At 34.8% G+C, this 17,850-nt stretch overlaps 2 protein-coding genes across 3 annotated transcripts in view; one reads left to right on the top strand and one right to left on the bottom strand.

Moving 5' to 3' along the window:
• The window catches only part of LOC116162815 (helicase POLQ-like), a 31,046-nt gene that overhangs the window by 9,253 nt on the left and 3,943 nt on the right, over positions 1 to 17,850 (bottom strand). Inside the window, exons 2-16 of the mRNA XM_031476536.1 lie at positions 10,854 to 10,894; positions 10,676 to 10,801; positions 10,591 to 10,623; positions 8,259 to 8,546; positions 6,100 to 6,873; positions 5,869 to 6,047; positions 5,542 to 5,815; positions 2,351 to 2,553; positions 2,161 to 2,306; positions 1,879 to 2,113; positions 1,613 to 1,827; positions 1,063 to 1,288; positions 751 to 850; positions 548 to 705; positions 406 to 501 (exon numbers count right to left, since the gene is read on the bottom strand). Coding sequence (XP_031332396.1) covers positions 406 to 501; positions 548 to 705; positions 751 to 850; positions 1,063 to 1,288; positions 1,613 to 1,827; positions 1,879 to 2,113; positions 2,161 to 2,306; positions 2,351 to 2,553; positions 5,542 to 5,815; positions 5,869 to 6,047; positions 6,100 to 6,873; positions 8,259 to 8,546; positions 10,591 to 10,623; positions 10,676 to 10,801; positions 10,854 to 10,894 — 3,094 coding nt within the window. The remainder of the gene's footprint in view (positions 1 to 405; positions 502 to 547; positions 706 to 750; positions 851 to 1,062; positions 1,289 to 1,612; positions 1,828 to 1,878; positions 2,114 to 2,160; positions 2,307 to 2,350; positions 2,554 to 5,541; positions 5,816 to 5,868; positions 6,048 to 6,099; positions 6,874 to 8,258; positions 8,547 to 10,590; positions 10,624 to 10,675; positions 10,802 to 10,853; positions 10,895 to 17,850) is intronic.
• Positions 11,976 to 15,084, top strand: LOC116162816 (phosphatidylserine decarboxylase proenzyme, mitochondrial). 2 transcript variants are annotated; one of them, XM_031476537.1, is made up of 7 exons: positions 11,976 to 12,365; positions 12,601 to 12,783; positions 12,828 to 12,957; positions 13,009 to 13,117; positions 13,373 to 13,539; positions 14,482 to 14,651; positions 14,706 to 15,084. In XM_031476537.1, exons 1-7 carry the CDS (start codon positions 12,221 to 12,223, stop codon positions 15,017 to 15,019), a joined length of 1,218 nt encoding a protein of 405 aa, XP_031332397.1. In that variant the 5' UTR covers positions 11,976 to 12,220; the 3' UTR covers positions 15,020 to 15,084. The 2 variants fall into 2 exon arrangements, with proteins under 2 accessions (XP_031332397.1, XP_031332398.1); XM_031476538.1 differs by lacking the exon at positions 11,976 to 12,365 and adding an exon at positions 12,412 to 12,533.

Raw genomic sequence — 17,850 nt, 5'->3', positions numbered from 1 at the left:
CTAAGTGCTTTGCACATCAGCAAGATTTATGAAATAAATAAATAAAATAAATAAATAAAAATGAAGTTGGAAAATCACCTCATGCTTGAATTCTACTAAGTAAATGACAAAAGTGTAAAATTAACTGTCCTACAAGACTGGTTTTCTTTCTGTAACCTTTTGGTCAAATAACCTAGAAAAAATTTCTTCCCTGCTACAACTATCAAAACTATGCTGAACAAGGGAAGAATGTCAATAACTTTGCAAGATCTTATATATTAACCCTCGTATTGACCCATCCATCTGGAAGGACGAACTATGATTAAGTTTCTCAAACATTTCCCTTAATCAATATTTTTGTATCAAGTGGTCAGTTTTAGTGATTAATAGATAAAATAAAATACCCAAGTTAATTTAATAACTTACCTTTATTGGTCGATTACTGAGCATACGAAATATACATGAGTCTGTAATTCCTAACACATCCGCTGTTTTTTTCTCTTGAATTTTCAGTTTCGACAACTGTGAAGATCAAGTTACAAAAATAATGATCCAAACAAGAACTTACAATGTGATGAAATTGAGTTTTTTCAGGTTTAATCAAGTCCACTAAGTTATAAGGCGTAACCAGGTACAACAGATGTAAGCAATTTATCAACACCAGACAGTCTTTTGCTTTGGTTAGATCGTTATATAATAAACGGGCGTCAGTTAGGCTTAAATTTCCTGAAATGATTAATTTATACTACTGGTTAAATAAATGCAAAGTACCTTTCATGGCCGCGTTTCCCAATTTGCTAACTACCAGCTTTGTGTTATTGTCAATCAGAAGTTTCTTTTTTACCGGTTCGCTGACGTTCATGCTTGGAGACTGTAAAACAATAATATTAATGAATGGTAGTAAGTACTAAGTAGTAAACGAACAAGGCATTCGGTTAAAAATTTAACATAGAATTCTGGTGAAAAACTAACTCACTTTAATTACATTACATAATAGCACCAGCATTATTTAAAGCAAAATATATTTTTATTTAATCGTTTAACATGCCATTTAATTTAAAAGAAATAATATGCTATACTTACAAAGTAAGTACATGCAAAAGTAATATCATTTAAAGGTAGACTATTCTTATCTCCAATTTCAACAGCTTGAAGTTTATGTAGATCATGTATAACTTTCTTAACTAACCCTTCCACAAAAACGTTTAGTTGTGTTTGTTGTACAAACAGTAAGGTTTTACTTATCACAGTTTCCAGTTGTGTTTTGGTATTAGCTGTTCCCAAAGCAATGCAGCTGAGAAATAGTTGCCTAGAAATAGCACATGTTTAACATAGTTGCAATTCGCAATGACTATCTTATTCTAATTGTGAGTCTTCGATCATTAAACATGCATATCGTACTACACTAACAATACATAAAACGTAAGTTTCTTTATTACAGAAATGGCACTAAAAATGTCGAAACTTATTGCGCATGCGCTAAGTTGAAGTGAATAATCTAAAATTCTAAACAATGTAGCCTTTGACTTTTGGATGTTTTGGACTAGGAAAGAACTACCATTACACTTAAGTGCATTACTTTTAATGAAAACCCATATAGAAAAATAAGATGCTTGTACAATAACAAACCTACCTTAAAGGTGAGCATTCTGACTCGTGCAATTTGGACAAGGTTTTATCCATAGGTGATAGAAATAGCTCTTGCACTTTGGCTATCTCAATCGATTTACATATCAATATACTTTCACCTACTTCACCTAAACCGGCTCGACCGGCACGCCCTATCATTTGTTTATATCGTGATAAACTTATAAAATCTTGCGCTATATATGGTTTCCTAATGATTACCTACAAGAGCATAATTAATAAAATGAAAATAACCAACTTGTTGAAATATACTCGTTTTGCTGGTAAATTTACACCAGCCGCCAGTGTTGATGTGCAACAAATGACAGTCACCACGCCGGCTCTGTAAGCTTCTTCAATAAGACGGCGTTCTTCGGTTGTTAAACCGGAATGATGATACGCAATTCCATATGGAATGGATTTTTGCAAAATATTACATATGGTGGCATCATTCTTTAAAGCTTTAAATAATCGATTCTTTTCCAAAACCTTATGTTCTGTTAATTTTCTGTAAAAAACGAATGTAAACTAACAGTAGCTAACTTTATGTCCAACCTTGATACAACATCACAAAGCAGTTTCGTTACATTCTCTGCATTTTTCTTTGTCGGACAAAATATTAAACACGAACCTGTTGGTATAACCTCCATTACCAGAGCGCCTAAATGATCTGGATCAATTTTATTTTGCCTCTCGGAATACTACAAGAACAGATTACTAAGTGCAGCCACTCATCTCAACTTACACCAAAATCAGATTCTCTAGAAGGTTCAAAAACCTGATCGTTATCAGCGTTTGGATTCACTTTTGCTATTTTCTGTCCGCATTTCACATATTCTATTAATTCTACTGGTCGAAAGTTGCGCGTGTACACATCAGCATTTAAAAACTGACTTAACTCTGATAAGTTTCCAATAGTAGCACTCATTCCTACTATGTGTATATCAACTGAAACAAATGATTACGTAAGTCATAGTATTTTTAACTGCGTACATTAGAGCATTTAACAAAAACCAAACCTCAAAGCTATTAAAATGCATGCGTTAGTTACAAACGAATTCCGCTAGGAGTCGCTAGTTTGGTACTTGAAAATTGATGCAAATGCTTTCCGCCTTGCTTCACGGGTATTGGCGATATACGAAAGAAAATATCATGATTTCACTTCCAGTTTTACGGGATGTAGATAGCAACTTTCTTATTTTAAATAGAACACCCTGTATTTTATTGCATTTTCGCAATTTACATGGAAGTCTACGTCGTTTGATACCACATTTCCACTTGAATTTCAAAAACTCTTTCAAAATCAACAATACTGACTTGATGCTACATGAGAGTGATTTAAATTTTGGTCGCCCCTCTACTGGATGTTTTAAAACTAATGGTCAATTTTAATAACTTTCAACCTTAAAAAGTTGATTTTTTCAAATAATCTTTATTTTTTTGTACTTGTATTTAGTAATACTGTAACTTCTTTTGTGATTTGTTTAAGTATGAAGTAATGCGTTATGTTATGTATTATACAATTTATGATCTATTGACAAGAATCCCCACAATATTCAACTCAATAAATTATCTTCTTATTTTTATGGTGTTATATTTCGTTCTCAAGGTTACCATAGGCCATTTTTGGGGTGTCGCTTTTTAGGCTGGTCAATCTAGGCAGGTTTATACAAGTGAGGTAGAAAAAATTAGTAATAAAGTGATCTCTGCGGAAATGAGTACTCAATAGGGTCCTTATTAATCCCTCAAAAATCGCACTTTGTCGCATTCGTGGAACTGGTGGAAAAAATGGCCGATATCTTGATTTTTTTCGAATTTATTAAATATTTCGTAAAGTAAACATTATATCAAAAAAACTCAAGAGACTTTTTTATGGATAATCAAAAGTTACCTTTAATAAAAAAAAGTTTAAGTCTATTGATCAAAAAACAAGAAAGTTATTGAAATTTATATGATTTGGCAATATGGATTTTTTAAAAATTTGGTAAATATCTGAATTACTTAGGTAAAACTGTTTTGTATGCCCAATTTTCCAAATAAGGATTTTAAAGTAAAATACTCAATAATTATTCACATGTTGGCAACACTGTCCGACACAGACGCGACCGCGACGGCAACTTAAGACGATCTTGTTACTATGCGGTTTATTGTTTTAGTTTCCGCGCAATTCGTAAGCGAATAACACGTGGTGTAATTTAGGCGTGATTGTACAAATTCTGACTTGTTTATAACATTTTTTTCGTGTTTCTTTTTAACAATATCTTTTGAAACAAGTGAATGTATTTTTTGAACAATATCTTTGTGCACCGGTATTAAACAGTATGAGTTCAATATCATCAATATCAAATTGTGCTATTTGTGATAAAGACACGAGTGAAAAAACTGTTACCGTAACCAAAAAAGGGTTAATATCTTTAGTTAAAGCAAGTTGTGTCCACAGAAATGAAAAATATACCAAATTTGCTTGAATATTCTTATTTATTATATTTGTTTTTCTCCCCTAAAAAAGTATTTGGATTTTTCTTATTACATTTTTTTTTCGTGTTATGTAGTTTTTCTTTCAGCACATAAAAACTCTTTGAGCTTTTTTATAAAATGCATACTGTTCTAAATAATAACCAAATTTAAAAAATCTCTATATAGCCATTTCATATAAATCTCATTTTTTTTGCCAAGTATAAAACTTTATTTAAACGAAATATTTAAAATTGTGTAACAAAGAAGAACACAATAATGAACTATAAAAAAAAACCACGTTGACCAATAAAATGATAACCACAAAATGTAGAGGTTATTGACCTTTATTGTAATATTTCGTAGGTCCCAGACATTGATCTGTGTCATTATCTGATCTGGTTAGCAGAACTCAGAAACCATTGATTTTACAGGTTGAGTTGAGTACAGTCGCGTTCACTGTTGACCTGGAAAATAAAATATGATCCCATTACATGAACACGAATGGAACCCAAACCTATACGCGAATCGGATCCTAACGTTAACGCTTATTGAACCATCACATATGGGTTTGCGTTCCTGTTAAATATGGGGTCATTAATCTGGGGGAGAGAGATCTGGCAGCACATTGTAATTAATACAGGTGAAAGAAGACTGTCATGCCACAATGTAATTACCTTAAAGAGCAAGGATATTTTAACACGTCTGACGTCACATTTTCTCACAGTACTTTCCAAAATTTGAAATGTGACCAGTGCAATTATGCAACCAACAATAAAAATAATTCAAGAAATCATCTTCTAACGCATAACATTTCCAAAGCCATTAATTGTGAACGGTGCAATTGCATAACAAAAAATAGGAGATATATACATTATTCACTCGGCTTTGAAGTTTGAATAGCTTAAGCTGCTATCAGTCTAATTAAACTACAATTAATAGCGTTCGCTTAAAGCGTCCTCTATTAACACACAACATTATAAAAATTTGATTTGTGATCAGCGTAATTTCGTTACTACTCTTAAAACATGTCACATTCAAGGATGTTACATGCAGTCTGTGCATAATGACAAAAATAGTAAGAAAAATTTAAATAGTCATGCACTAACTAAAGCATGACACATCGCAAAATACCTATCGTTTATTTTGTGGTTAGTGTAATTTATCCCATTAATAGTAAGGGTATTATAAAGCATAATCGATGTAAGGTACAATTTCACTTAAAAACCTGCTAGAATAACCCTATGTTTACAAACCGCTCCCACCTATACTCGCCATTTGTAAATTGCACTAGCACCTCAAGTGTTAATCTGAATCGCGAATTAGTGGTGCAGATCTAATGTTTGCCTCTACAAGTAACGGCGTGGTGAAATGAACCAAGAAACCACTCTAAGACACAGTTGCTATACACGTTATTTTTTCTATGACTAGTATGTAGGCTCTACTGCATGGTACAGAAGATCAACAGTTGTAACGTATTACCTGCTATGTACATCAATTTAGTTAAAAGAGCTTCTAAGGTGGGACCTCGTTGCTCTTCTCCAATTAGATGTAATTCATCAATTACAATCAATCCGAGTTCCCCTAAGCGTCCTGTTTCAATTAAACTGTTAATCAAACCTAAGGCCTTTTCCGTTGTCGCTATATACACGGAATTCTTGTAACGTCTTTTTCTAGGGGGATAAACTCCTTTACCGGCCGCATATTCTTCCACTAAAAAATCAAGCGCCACTCCAAACGGCGACAGTGCCCAAACCTAAAATTGGAGTACTATGTAAATAGGCACCTACAAACGTCAAAACAAAATACTTTTTCTTGGACGATTGAAACGTATGGTAAGACAAAAATGACATTCTGCTTCCGACACAAAATTTCACGAAGAATTAAAATTTCAGCTACAAGTGTTTTCCCACCGCTAGTAGGCAAAGAATAAATCAAATTTTTTCGTTTTTTCACAGCAGGGAGACTTAAACATTCGTGCTGCCACTCTACAAAAATAAGTATCGCATTAAGAGACTAACAAAAATATCAATTAGGTACCATAAAGATTCTCGATTCCTTTGTATTTTTTAATAAGATCTTCAACTATGTTGGGTAGCCCGTAAAACTTTCCCATTTCTTTAAAAACAATCGGTGAAGTCGTAAGAGTCGTATTTACAAGCTTTTTCGTGACGAGCGATTTATCTAGATTTTCCTTTAAAGCTTTTTTGATTATATCCGAGATGGTTTCCCCACATTCTCCCGTAATTTTAGACAGAATAGTTTCATTCATAAACGAATCCTGAAGCCAATCATTTTTAGTTTGTGATTCCTTTGCACCAAATTGGCAAATCGAGTGTTCCAACCTTGTAAATAACTGTGACACTTCTTTGCGATACTGATCAGATTTTAATAGTTGTGTCATTCTCTCTTCAATATCTTTGTTTAAATCCGCTTCAACATTATCGTAACCTTCATCGGCCTGCATATTATTAGTATGTTCTTCACTATTTTTTTTATTTAGAGAAGGTTCTGGAAAGATACTTTTACCGGTACTAAATGCTTCCGTTTGGGTAGACTGGATTGATTTAATAGGATCAGAAGTATGACTCGTTAGCCACGTTAAATCAGTAGGCTTTTGCGTATTGGGTGGGTGGTTTTCCTCCAACAAGAAGTGGAAAAGAGGTAATTGGTCAGATGTTTGTGAAGCACCTCTTTGACTTGCTAAAGTAGTATTTGATAATTTTCTGGTACTTAAAGATTTAGACGTTGCTTTTACATTTGTGGGTGCTTGAAATTTTCTTATTTGAGGCTGGAGATTATCTTTACTAATTTCTGAAAAAGAAATATTTGTTATAAATAAGCAAAAATTAAGCAACACCTTGTACAAATCCAGCCAATACGCAACACAATTTTCTAAATTAGAATTTATTATACTGTTATAAATTTAATCTCTGTAAGAAAGAAATAACCTTATACAGAACAGCATTTCGGTCTGCCTCAATGCCTGCAATCTGCTAACCATCTATCATACAGGGTCCATTATGAAAGTAATGAGCATTTTCTGGGAAAAATAGTTTCATTGATCATACCGGTACAACTGCTTAATATTCCTCAAAATACTCTCCCCCTGCATCAATACACTTGCGGAGACGTGTTTTCCACGCTTGGAAGGCACCCTGAAAGTCCTAGGTGAAAATGTCTTTTAGGGACCTTGTAATATTCTTTATGATCTTTTCCACAGACTCCTACTGCTTTCCTTTCAGCTCTTTCTTCAGTCAAGGAAACAAAAAATGGTCGCACGGATCCAAATCGGGACTGTATGGAGGTTGGGGAACCACCGGGATGCTGCTACGGGCCAGGAAGTTGGTAACGATGAAGGCCGTGTGGTTGGGGTCGTTGTCATGGTGAAGCTTGACCATATTTTTGATGTCATGTACCGCAAATGTGGACATGTTTAGGGTGTTAGCGATGTGCTGCATGCTTAATCGACGGTCGGAACGTAAAACTTCCGTCGGTTCTGGCCATTGTTGCGCGTCCAGAACGGGATTCATCAGCTACCTCTTCCCTACCCTCCTTGAATGTTTTGTGCCACTTCCCGGACTGTGACCTTGAAATGTAGCCGTCCTTGAATGCTTCTTGAAGCATCTGGAATGTCTCCGTTGCATTCTTTCCACGTCGCACGCAAAACTTGATGGCGTATTGCTGTGCAAGCGAACCCTCCTTCCACCGTGTTACAAACTCGAAAAACACACTTTACGCAGAGACACGTCTTTCCCCTCAGACTGCTCGGAGCAAAATGGCGATCAGCTGCGTTGGAAGGCAGACCCCCCCGCCACATTTCCCGACCGGTTTTATCGAGCTGCAGTGGATAGTCGCGTCACAATAAATACATGCTCATTACTTTCATAATGGACTATGTATATATTTTTATTTTAAGCTGACTTTGATGTACTAAGTATCACAACCCGCTATACATTTATAAAACATTCAAGCTCGAATGTAATTTGACATTATGATAGACTATGCATGCAAACTCGCAGAAGTATGTGGGTAGAAAGAATACATTTTAAAAGTTGCAATAGTTGATAGTACCACGATAGTAAGCTTCCATAAAAATTGTATTCGCCTGCATGTTTGACAACCAAATTCATCGGCAGGTCACGCTGTTATGAAAGAAGGCTAAGCGATACGCATGCTATGGAAATAAGCAAACTTACCTTTGCTTTCCTTGAACACATGATGTTGCCGTTTCATGCTTTGTCCGACTGTCTTGAAATCGTCATCTAAACTCTTACGCTTGCTTTGCATATCTCGATCGCCTGTATTGGCGGACACATTGTCTACAATCTCGTCTATTTGTCTTACTACTTGGGTGGAAGCACAAAATTGGGAAAAATCGTCGTTAGTTTGACTGTCATAGTAACATCCATTGCTACTGCTCTTAGCATCTTTAATGAGGAAACTAAGGTCTATTTCACTGTCGGTATTGTCTGTTTTTGCACGGTCTAAAAATCAACAAAAACCAATTCAGTCCCAGGCTGTTGTTAACACGTAAGTATGTAAAATTTTTAAAAAACAAATCAACAGTACTCAAATTTACGTTTTTTTGTTTTTCCTCAGCCATACACACAGCATGTAATTACGATTAACTTGTTTAAATTTTAACCATGAAAACATCTTTTTTTACTGTTTTTAAATAGTAGACCTTGGATTCATGGAGATTTTGTTTTGTATATTGAATCCATGGCCATTAAGGCAACTAATACATATCAATAAAAATGGCTGATAGTAAAAACATGCAACTCCAAAATTTTGAAAAATATGATTTATGTAAATTGTAATACATCATCATCAGGAAAAAGAAAAAGAACAATTAACACTAAAATATACAGGGTGTTGCACTTGAAAAATACCAACTTTGGGTCAAATCTTTGAAACAATGGTACACATTTTTTTACTGCTACCTTTTTTCTATCTCACATCGGTAGTAAGATATAACGTCTCAAAATGTCAAACTTTTCGTTTTCACCGTATGTGAGAAACAAAAGTAGCTAGATTGATTCTGTTTGTGGTATTAAGTTTCACAAAAAAGTAGCACAGGATCACGAAAACCGCAAATCTTTATCTTTAAAAGCAGCTGAAATACACTGCAGTCTCAACGAAAATAGGACACACTGTACATATAGTACCTATGCGCAGCAAATTTGGTGACATAATCACCATTTTTGTGGTCAAGGTAAAAATGGATGTTTTTTTTTGAATTTTCAAAAACTAATTTTGAATTCGTCAGTTTCTTCTAGCTAGAATATATTTGGCCTCGTATCGTAAATACAATTACAGTGGGTACATCCTCTTTCCATCAGTAAAATCACACTTTTAAAGTAAAACAAGTACCGACCACACATACCCATCTGTTGCCAAGCCTACAACCGTTTTTGTGTTGGATTAACCGCAGGATTTGAAACTTGCCAAAGAAAATATATCGACTAAACAATGAACAAAGAAGAAAATGATTAAAATTACTGTCTCCGAAATCTCCTGAAAAGCTTGGAGCCCATGTATTGTCTTAATATTTAAAGAAAAACCATTACTTTTTGGCTCATTTTTTAAGAATCAAAAAAACGCGCTATTGTTTGCGTCTGGACACACTTCTGTGGTTTTGGTTGATGATGTGCTGAATCAGATTATGCCTTGGAATAAAGTAGTTGACGCGCGTGTCTTGTAGTGTGATAGTTTATATTCTGTAAAACCTGGGAGGGGGACAACGGAGTATTTACTTTCAAAACTTATGCCTCTTACAAATGTTGCTTAAAATTGTGACAAACATTGATATATCGAATGATATACAGTGCAATTTTGGTAAGCCACACTTTTATGACCAACTCTGTATAATTAAAATTACTGCAGGCTAGTAGACATTGAAAAACCCAAAAACTTCTGTATAGAACTTTTTTTGTTGTATATTTTTCTGACCTGATAATCGATTGTCCAGAGACTTATCAGCGACCCTGTATAAAAAGTACCATTGAAAACGTAAAATGCGAGGTAAAATGTATCATATGAGAATTAAAAGTTTGGAATTACACATAACCGTGTACAGAAGATAATAAGCTGCAAAAAGTAAAGTTTCCTTCACACGATTTTTTAGTGTGGACAAGTACACGATTATGTAGTGCGCAGCAAACCAGAAATGAGGAAATATCTTGGGAAATCAATTTTTAACATGCCACCAATGGTTTCAGTGCTGACTTATGTACTTGTGCACAAATTCATGTGTAAGAAACTGTACTTTATTACTTATTACTTTTTACACCTTACTTTGCTGTATCTGTACTGTTACATGGAAATTAAAAAACTTAATTTTTACACGTTACTTTTATATAAACCACCTGTTGTATTATGGACTACCTATCAAATCAGTCAATGGATGCAAAAATGTACATCAACAAAAACCTGTTAAAGAACCCCTTAAAATTGATTATGTGCTCAATTTCGTCAACGCTATGCAGCAATAGACAAGCCATGTCCACATATAATCATGTTGCTTACCATTTCTTTGATTTACATCTCTACCATTTCTCTCTGTAATCACAAAATGCATTAAGATATGTTAAACCATGTCCTCAAAACTTACTTGGTGATTTGCGGGTCTTGAAGGAGTTCTGTGGCTGCGCCTTTTTCGATGAAACATTTTCAAAAGTATCGATGTTTTGTTCAATTTCATCTATATTGATAAGTTGCACTAATGTGTCATTTATGTCTTAAATAAAAATAAATTAGATTTATCACAAAATCAAACGCATTAGGCTTACCAAAGGATTCTTTTTGAAATGATGGTCCGATATTCACATTCCTGTAATTCATAACTTTTATGCATATAAAATAATTAGCTTGTGAAAAACTTAGCGATACAACTTTGAAAATGTATCTAACCTTAAAAAACTATAAACATCTGTTATGGTAGTCACGTGCGGTCACGTGGGCGCTTTTGTTTTATTAAATACACGGTGCTTCAAAGCGACATTCCCCTCTAAAAATTTTACGTTTCTTTACTTCAAACATTTTTCACTTTAAAGAGTCCCACTCATGCATTTTAATGTGGCAGTGGCAAACATGTATCGTTTGCACTTCTGTTGAGGCTTTTTAGATGTGCGGGCAAATTCACGATTTAGAACATGTTTTTCATTCATTAGTAACCCGTTTGTAACGATCACGTATTTAGTCAATTTTTAAATAATTTTTTTAGGAACAAAAAAATTGAACATTTCATACATCAACTTTGATCAATTTTTTGGTAGTTATTTTAGGAACTGAAAGTTGTCCTATTTTTGTATTTTTTAAAAGTGTGTAAATGTTAAACATTTTTAAAAAATAAAAGTAACTAAAATAATTTTCGAACATTTCGGAAAAAAAAGAAAAACTGGGTTGAGAGCAAATTTGAGAGACCTTGAGCGGCACTCGCGAGATGAGTCAAAGAATATCTCTAGATTTAATCACGTTAAACATTTACAAGGTGACACTGTGAACGTTTGTGGTGGATATAACAATTAATGAAGCTTTATTTTTGTTTTGTTAAATAAAGTGCACGATAGTATTTTTTTTAACGAGGTTAATCATCGGCGACCTTACATTCTCTTCAGTCTTCAGTGAGTTTAATATGTATTCTGTCTGTGTACCTGTTCATATTAGGAGTGTAGGCGGCAACCAAACCTTGTTCCATTCTATTTTCTTCATGCATTTCACAAATTCTACTATGTACAGTGGACAATATGTATATTATCCAAAACGCAAACGCCTGATACTGCAGAATGTCATTCAATAGATTTCTTTTCCAATGAAGCTAGATTTTTCACAAATAACGTCTTTTCATGTCATTGTAGGTTATCTCAAATTTATCTGTGGTATGCAGTGTAAAAATTGCAACCATCGATGTAAACCGTCCTTTAAGTAATGAGCTTTTTACTGTCGCGGTGACGCGTATACAAACGTGTCTATGGTTTCAAACTGTCAATTGAGTTGAGGTTATGAGTTTATTTTAAATCTTCGATCAGAGTGCGTGATCGTAAGATTTAAATACCCTTTAACACACCAGAAACTTATCGACCGTCTTATAATTTGCATGTATTATTAAATCTAACTATTTTAGCCTTCTTTAATAATTATACATATAACTGTAATCATGTATATTTATAACGTATCGCGAATAAGTCGCCACATATCAAAAGCTTGTAGCGCCTTATTTCAACAAAAGTGGAATTTATTCCCGTTGTTGTCTAATCTGAATAATGTAAAACTTATATCGACTAATAGAGGAAAAGTTAGAGGTATGTACATATAAGAGATGTGATAAAAGGTTATCTATCTAATTTGACTATTTGAATAAATCCTTCATTGTTTTTTGTCTATGTGTATGTTAGTCTAGTCAAAGATGTCAGTCCAAGCAGTATCTCACGCATCTTTTTTATTTATTAATATATTTCTTATTTCACAAGGTCTGAACATAAAACAGAAAAGTTCTTTCGGCCAACTAAAATATTAACACTATTTTTTTTGTATCAGAATGGACGTCGTGGAGGAGTATTATTACCGGATTTGTACCCATAGGTATTTGTTTAGTAGCTGTAATGCAATGGCGTGCTTACAGAAAAATATCCAGTGCGCATTCGGCAAAACAATGGCAGATTTCTTGCTATTGCGCGTTGCCTCTTCGGATTACAAGTAGATGTTGGGGTTGGTTGGCAGGTAATCGATTAGAATTATTTCGCCTCGTAAAAGTATAATTGCAGATAAAGAGATTCCTACATGGATACGCCCATACATTTATGGTTTGTACACTTCTACATTTGGAGTTAATTTGAATGAAGCTGCAAGTGAGGATTTCAAATCTTATTCCAGCATAGGGGACTTCTTTGCCAGGTTTTGTTTCTCGAATGTAATTTAAATTTGTAACATTTTTTTCTTCTTAAGGCCTTTAAAAGAAGGAGTTCGTACTGTAGATCACACCACTTGTTTGGTATCTCCATGTGACGGAACTGTCTTGCACTTTGGCACTGTCAGTTCAGGAAATATAGAGCAGGTGGGCACACATGTTTGACCTACTTTGCATGTTTTGCCTTCATATGTGTGTTATTTTATTAAGAGTGGGCGTTTATCTCCTAGAAATTATTTAGTGTCTGTTAATTATTTTTAATATGTAGTAGTGACCCAATCACCAGTTGTTTGTTCATTGACCTTGTCTTAAATTGATAACTTCCTGCTCATTTATGCTGCACGTTATCATTTAATTTGATTAGTAAATAATTTTAGTAATAACTTCTATTGCCACCTTTAGGTGAAGGGTGTCACATATTCTTTGGAAAACTTTCTAGGGGAAAATAGTTGGAATTCGAGAAATAATGTAGAAGAAGACAGTTATCAAGATTTATTATTGCATAAAGTGTCTCCAAATTCAAAACTTTACCAATGCGTGATATACCTCGCGCCTGGAGACTATCATAGGTAAGATTACAAACTGGAGTGCACATAAGAAACGTTTTGACATCCTTACATAATTTTATCTGCGCCTGTAGGATAACTCACTTATCCCGGTCATTTTAAGTGGGATAAGAACTTAATTACCACACTCAGTGGGATAAGAACTTCATTACCACACTCAGTGGGATAAGCCCTTGTCAAAACAATGTATGATCAAAAATCAACTATCAAGATTATATATTGTAAACATTAACGTCTGATGGAAGAGTTCCAGACTCACTCATGACATAAGCAAAGAAATCAGAAGCACATACTCATGCTCTTACAATAGCTCGGGCTAACGCCCTCGTATGCGCAATTGTCGCATTCGTAAGTTAATGAGGCCGTTATCCCACTGATTAAATAAATAACTATTACATTTGCTTTTTTGTTATAATTTTTATGCATATTATGGTCAACATTTATAACATATAGGATACTACAATAATTATAGTGCTACCGTCAGTCACATAGCCTAATAATCTCTTAAAATTCCCATACAATCCATGCCGCCATGGTTTACGGTTTCAAGATAATAGACGATCTTATTGTCCAGCTTGTGGGGCAGCTGGAACCGGACCAATTGTACTAATCAATTTATTACACAGCTATTCTTTGTCCACAACTGTACTGTATTTAATCACGCAATCAACTCACTGGGTAATAACTTCTTAACAGGAGCTGTCAAACTAATTAATACTTGACGTGACTTGGTACAAAATTTCAACCAAATTGGTCTGCTCCTTACTTACTTATACCCTGCCTATGATTGTGTACACAAGATTATATAAACAGATTGTATCAACAAGAATCAAAATATAATGTAGTGATCTATTGGTCTATTGTATTTAATAAATTGTATGGTTAACTTATGCCAATATTTCTTTTCAAGTTGCTGAAGTAGGTACTAATGATGCATTTTTGCAGGTTTCATTCCCCCACAGATTGGGAACCAACATATAGAAGACATTTTTCCGGTAAACTACTTTCAGTTAATCCGGGAATGGCCAGATGGTTGCCGGGCTTGTTTTGTTTAAATGAACGAGCAATTTACGCGGGAAAATGGATGCATGGGTTTTTCTCAATGGTTGCTGTTGGTATGTATTCAAGGATTATAAATTTCATTCATTAACGTATTAATTGTTGTCTAGGTGCGACAAATGTGGGCTCCATAAAGATTTATTGTGATAAATTGTTAGAAACAAATAAACCAAAGTATAAATCTAAAAATGTAATGGATAAATGTTTAGATAGTAATCTTCGTTTTAAGAAGGGTGATCCGTTTGGAGAATTTAGAATGGGTTCAACTATAGTTATTATATTTGAGGCGCCGTCCAGTTTTCAATTTAAATTGATACCAGGAGAGAAAGTCAAAATGGGACAAGGGATATGCTGTGCTAACAAGGAGAAATATGTTGATCGAGTACAAAAAACAAAAACAAATGCGTTTATTCATGCCACTTAATGCAGGCTATTTGTAAATAAGATATTTATTTTTATAAGTATTAAGTCAATACATGTACTCATTAAGTTTGTTATTTACAATATTTACCTTTCACTTCACTGGTAATGGAATTAGTGATTTGGACTTACTTCGGTGTCGCATTTTTATTAGTTGACAGTTTTTCTCGTCTAATTGCTAGGCAACAGATTTTCATTACCTATACAATAAGTGAAAAATCGTATGGAAAGTGGTACTTTCTTTCACGATTTTTACTATGCGTTTCCATGGAGTTTACTCCTGTCTATGAACAATAGCATCCATTTTTGAGTGACAGTAAATCGCGAATGTCAATAAAATTATTCAATTGTGGGTTATTATGGATCACTATTAGGGATGGGCGATAACTGTTTTCACCTATCGATAAGTATCGGGTACTTACCTATCGATATATTTTACTTATCGATATGCCGATAATTATCGAAATATCGATGGTTATCGATATATCGATAACTATCGAAATATCGTAGTTATCGATATATCGATAGTTATCGATATATCGATAGTTATCGATATGTCGATAGTTATCGATATAACGATAGTTATCGATATTTCGATAGTTATCGATATTTCGATAGTTATCGATATATCGATAGTTATCGATATATGATTACTATCGATAGATATCGATATGTCGATAGTTATCGCTAGGGATGGGCGATAACTGTTTTCACCTATCGATATAAGTATCGGGTACTTACCTATCGATATATTTTACTTATCGATATGCCGATAATTATCAAAATATCGATGGTTATCGATACACCGATAACTATCGAAAGATCGATAACTGCCGCTATATCGATAAGTATCGGTATATCGATAGTTCTCGTTATGGCGATAGTTTTTAATATATAGGTATCGATATAATATTACCGGTAATTTTTTTGAAAGCGTGTCTAAAAACTGCATGAGTTTACTTTTATATTTTGGCGAAAGAGCCCGACAAGACAAGAGGGCTCTTTTAACAAAATATGAAAATAACCCAATGCAGTTGTTGCAACTTTAATGGAGTTACCATATTAAATGTGCAATTATCGCAGGGCTCTTTAGCTTTCTACAATGCAATTACCGCTGTAATTAAGCGGTAATTGCACGCCTCATTCGAGAGAAATATTCGACGTATCGATAGTTATCGACAGGGATAGTTATCTTATCGAGTTTTATTAATAAAATCCATTTTCCGGTTTATTCTCGTGTAAAGTGACTATTAATAGTTACTCGAGTTTCTTTGCTACCTTTATCAAGAGTTTTTTGTTAAATTTCGTAAATGTCAATCAATTGAAACTGTATATCTAATTTTGAAGTGTTCTTAGCTTTTTCTGTTTTTTTGTGACTGGTCCTCTGTAACCATCAATCAGATACCGATACATAGGCCATGATTACACCCTTTGATTGTCTTCTTTATTTTATCTAAAGAGTAGCCAACCATCAATCAGATACCGATACATAGGCCATGATTACACCCTTTGATTGTCTTCTTTTTTTTATCTAAAGAGTAGCCATTTTGATGCAACATTTTGTTCAAGTTTTTGAAGTGCTTCTTTTTTTGAGCAATCGTCAGTAAGACGAAAAGATCTATTTTCTAAAAATTTTATTACTGCGTTTATTTGGCAGGGATGATGATGTGACGTAACGCTTCTCTTGAGAAAGGGAGCAAAGTTAAGTTTCCGAAACGTCGAGCAACTAAAAATAGTAAATTTACACGAGAGTAAACCCGAAAATGGATTTTATTAATAAAAATAGTAGCGCTCGTTGAAATCTCAACAATAACATAATTTTATCGTACCAATAGTTATCGACACATCGATATATCAATAGTTATCGACATATCGATATATCAATAGTTATCGACATATCGATATATCGATAGTTATCGACATATCGATATATCGATAGTTATCGACATATCGATATATCAATAGTTACCGACATATCGATAGATATCGACATATCGATATATCGATAGATATCGACATATCGATTGTAAGAACCATATTTTAGGGTAGTCCTTAATAACGAAAAAGTAAAATGTCAACGCAACCCCTATTTGATAAATGTGGCAAGCTGACTGGTCAAGTATGCGCGATTCTGCACATATGGGTGCAAGGGTCTTAAGGGATCGTGTTAACTGTTAAGGCAGTTAAGTTGCGTACGCGCTCTGGTCACGATCGTATAAGGGATGCTAGGTAGAGCATCGGACGTTAGTGAGTTTGGTGTAATAGCTCTTTATTGTGAGTGTCTCCCACGCGTAGGTGGTGAGTGTCTCCCACGTGTAGGTGGTGAGTGTCTCCCACGTGTAGGTGGTGAGTGTGTTGTGCAGGCCATCGTGCTGGTCGTGCTTTGTTGTTGGGCTATGGTAAAACCCCTGGCAGATATCCGGATATATTCCTAGGCTTTTAGAGTGCATTATGTGCATGTGCCTATGACGCGGTCCCGCGGGTAGCTCCCGTTGATTATACCGCTGAGTGATCTACTCGCTCGAGTAGATCATGGTGTCGACCCAATACGAAACATAAAGGCCTCATTGTTAACACAAACAGTTCGGGGGTGAGCTCGACCTGGATGTCGTTCCCAGGTAGGGCAATGAGTGACATAGATCGACGTTACTGATCTATTGGCCGAGGGTCCTAGTCAGAGGGCCAAGGCGGGATGTGTATCCTAAATAATACACGTGCGCGCGGCGTAACCCTTTCTCAAATAGGTATGAGCTCCATCTTAACCCTTCAGGAAACCATCTCCAACGACGCATTCAACCCCAATCGCCAACCGGAGTGTTCGGAGATCCAGGAGCG

The sequence above is a fragment of the Photinus pyralis genome, unplaced genomic scaffold (genome assembly GCF_008802855.1).
Source record: "Photinus pyralis isolate 1611_PpyrPB1 unplaced genomic scaffold, Ppyr1.3 Ppyr1.4_LG2, whole genome shotgun sequence".
NCBI classification, from domain to species: Eukaryota; Metazoa; Arthropoda; class Insecta; order Coleoptera; family Lampyridae; genus Photinus; species Photinus pyralis.
This window is presented reverse-complemented; position numbering and strand designations above follow the sequence as displayed.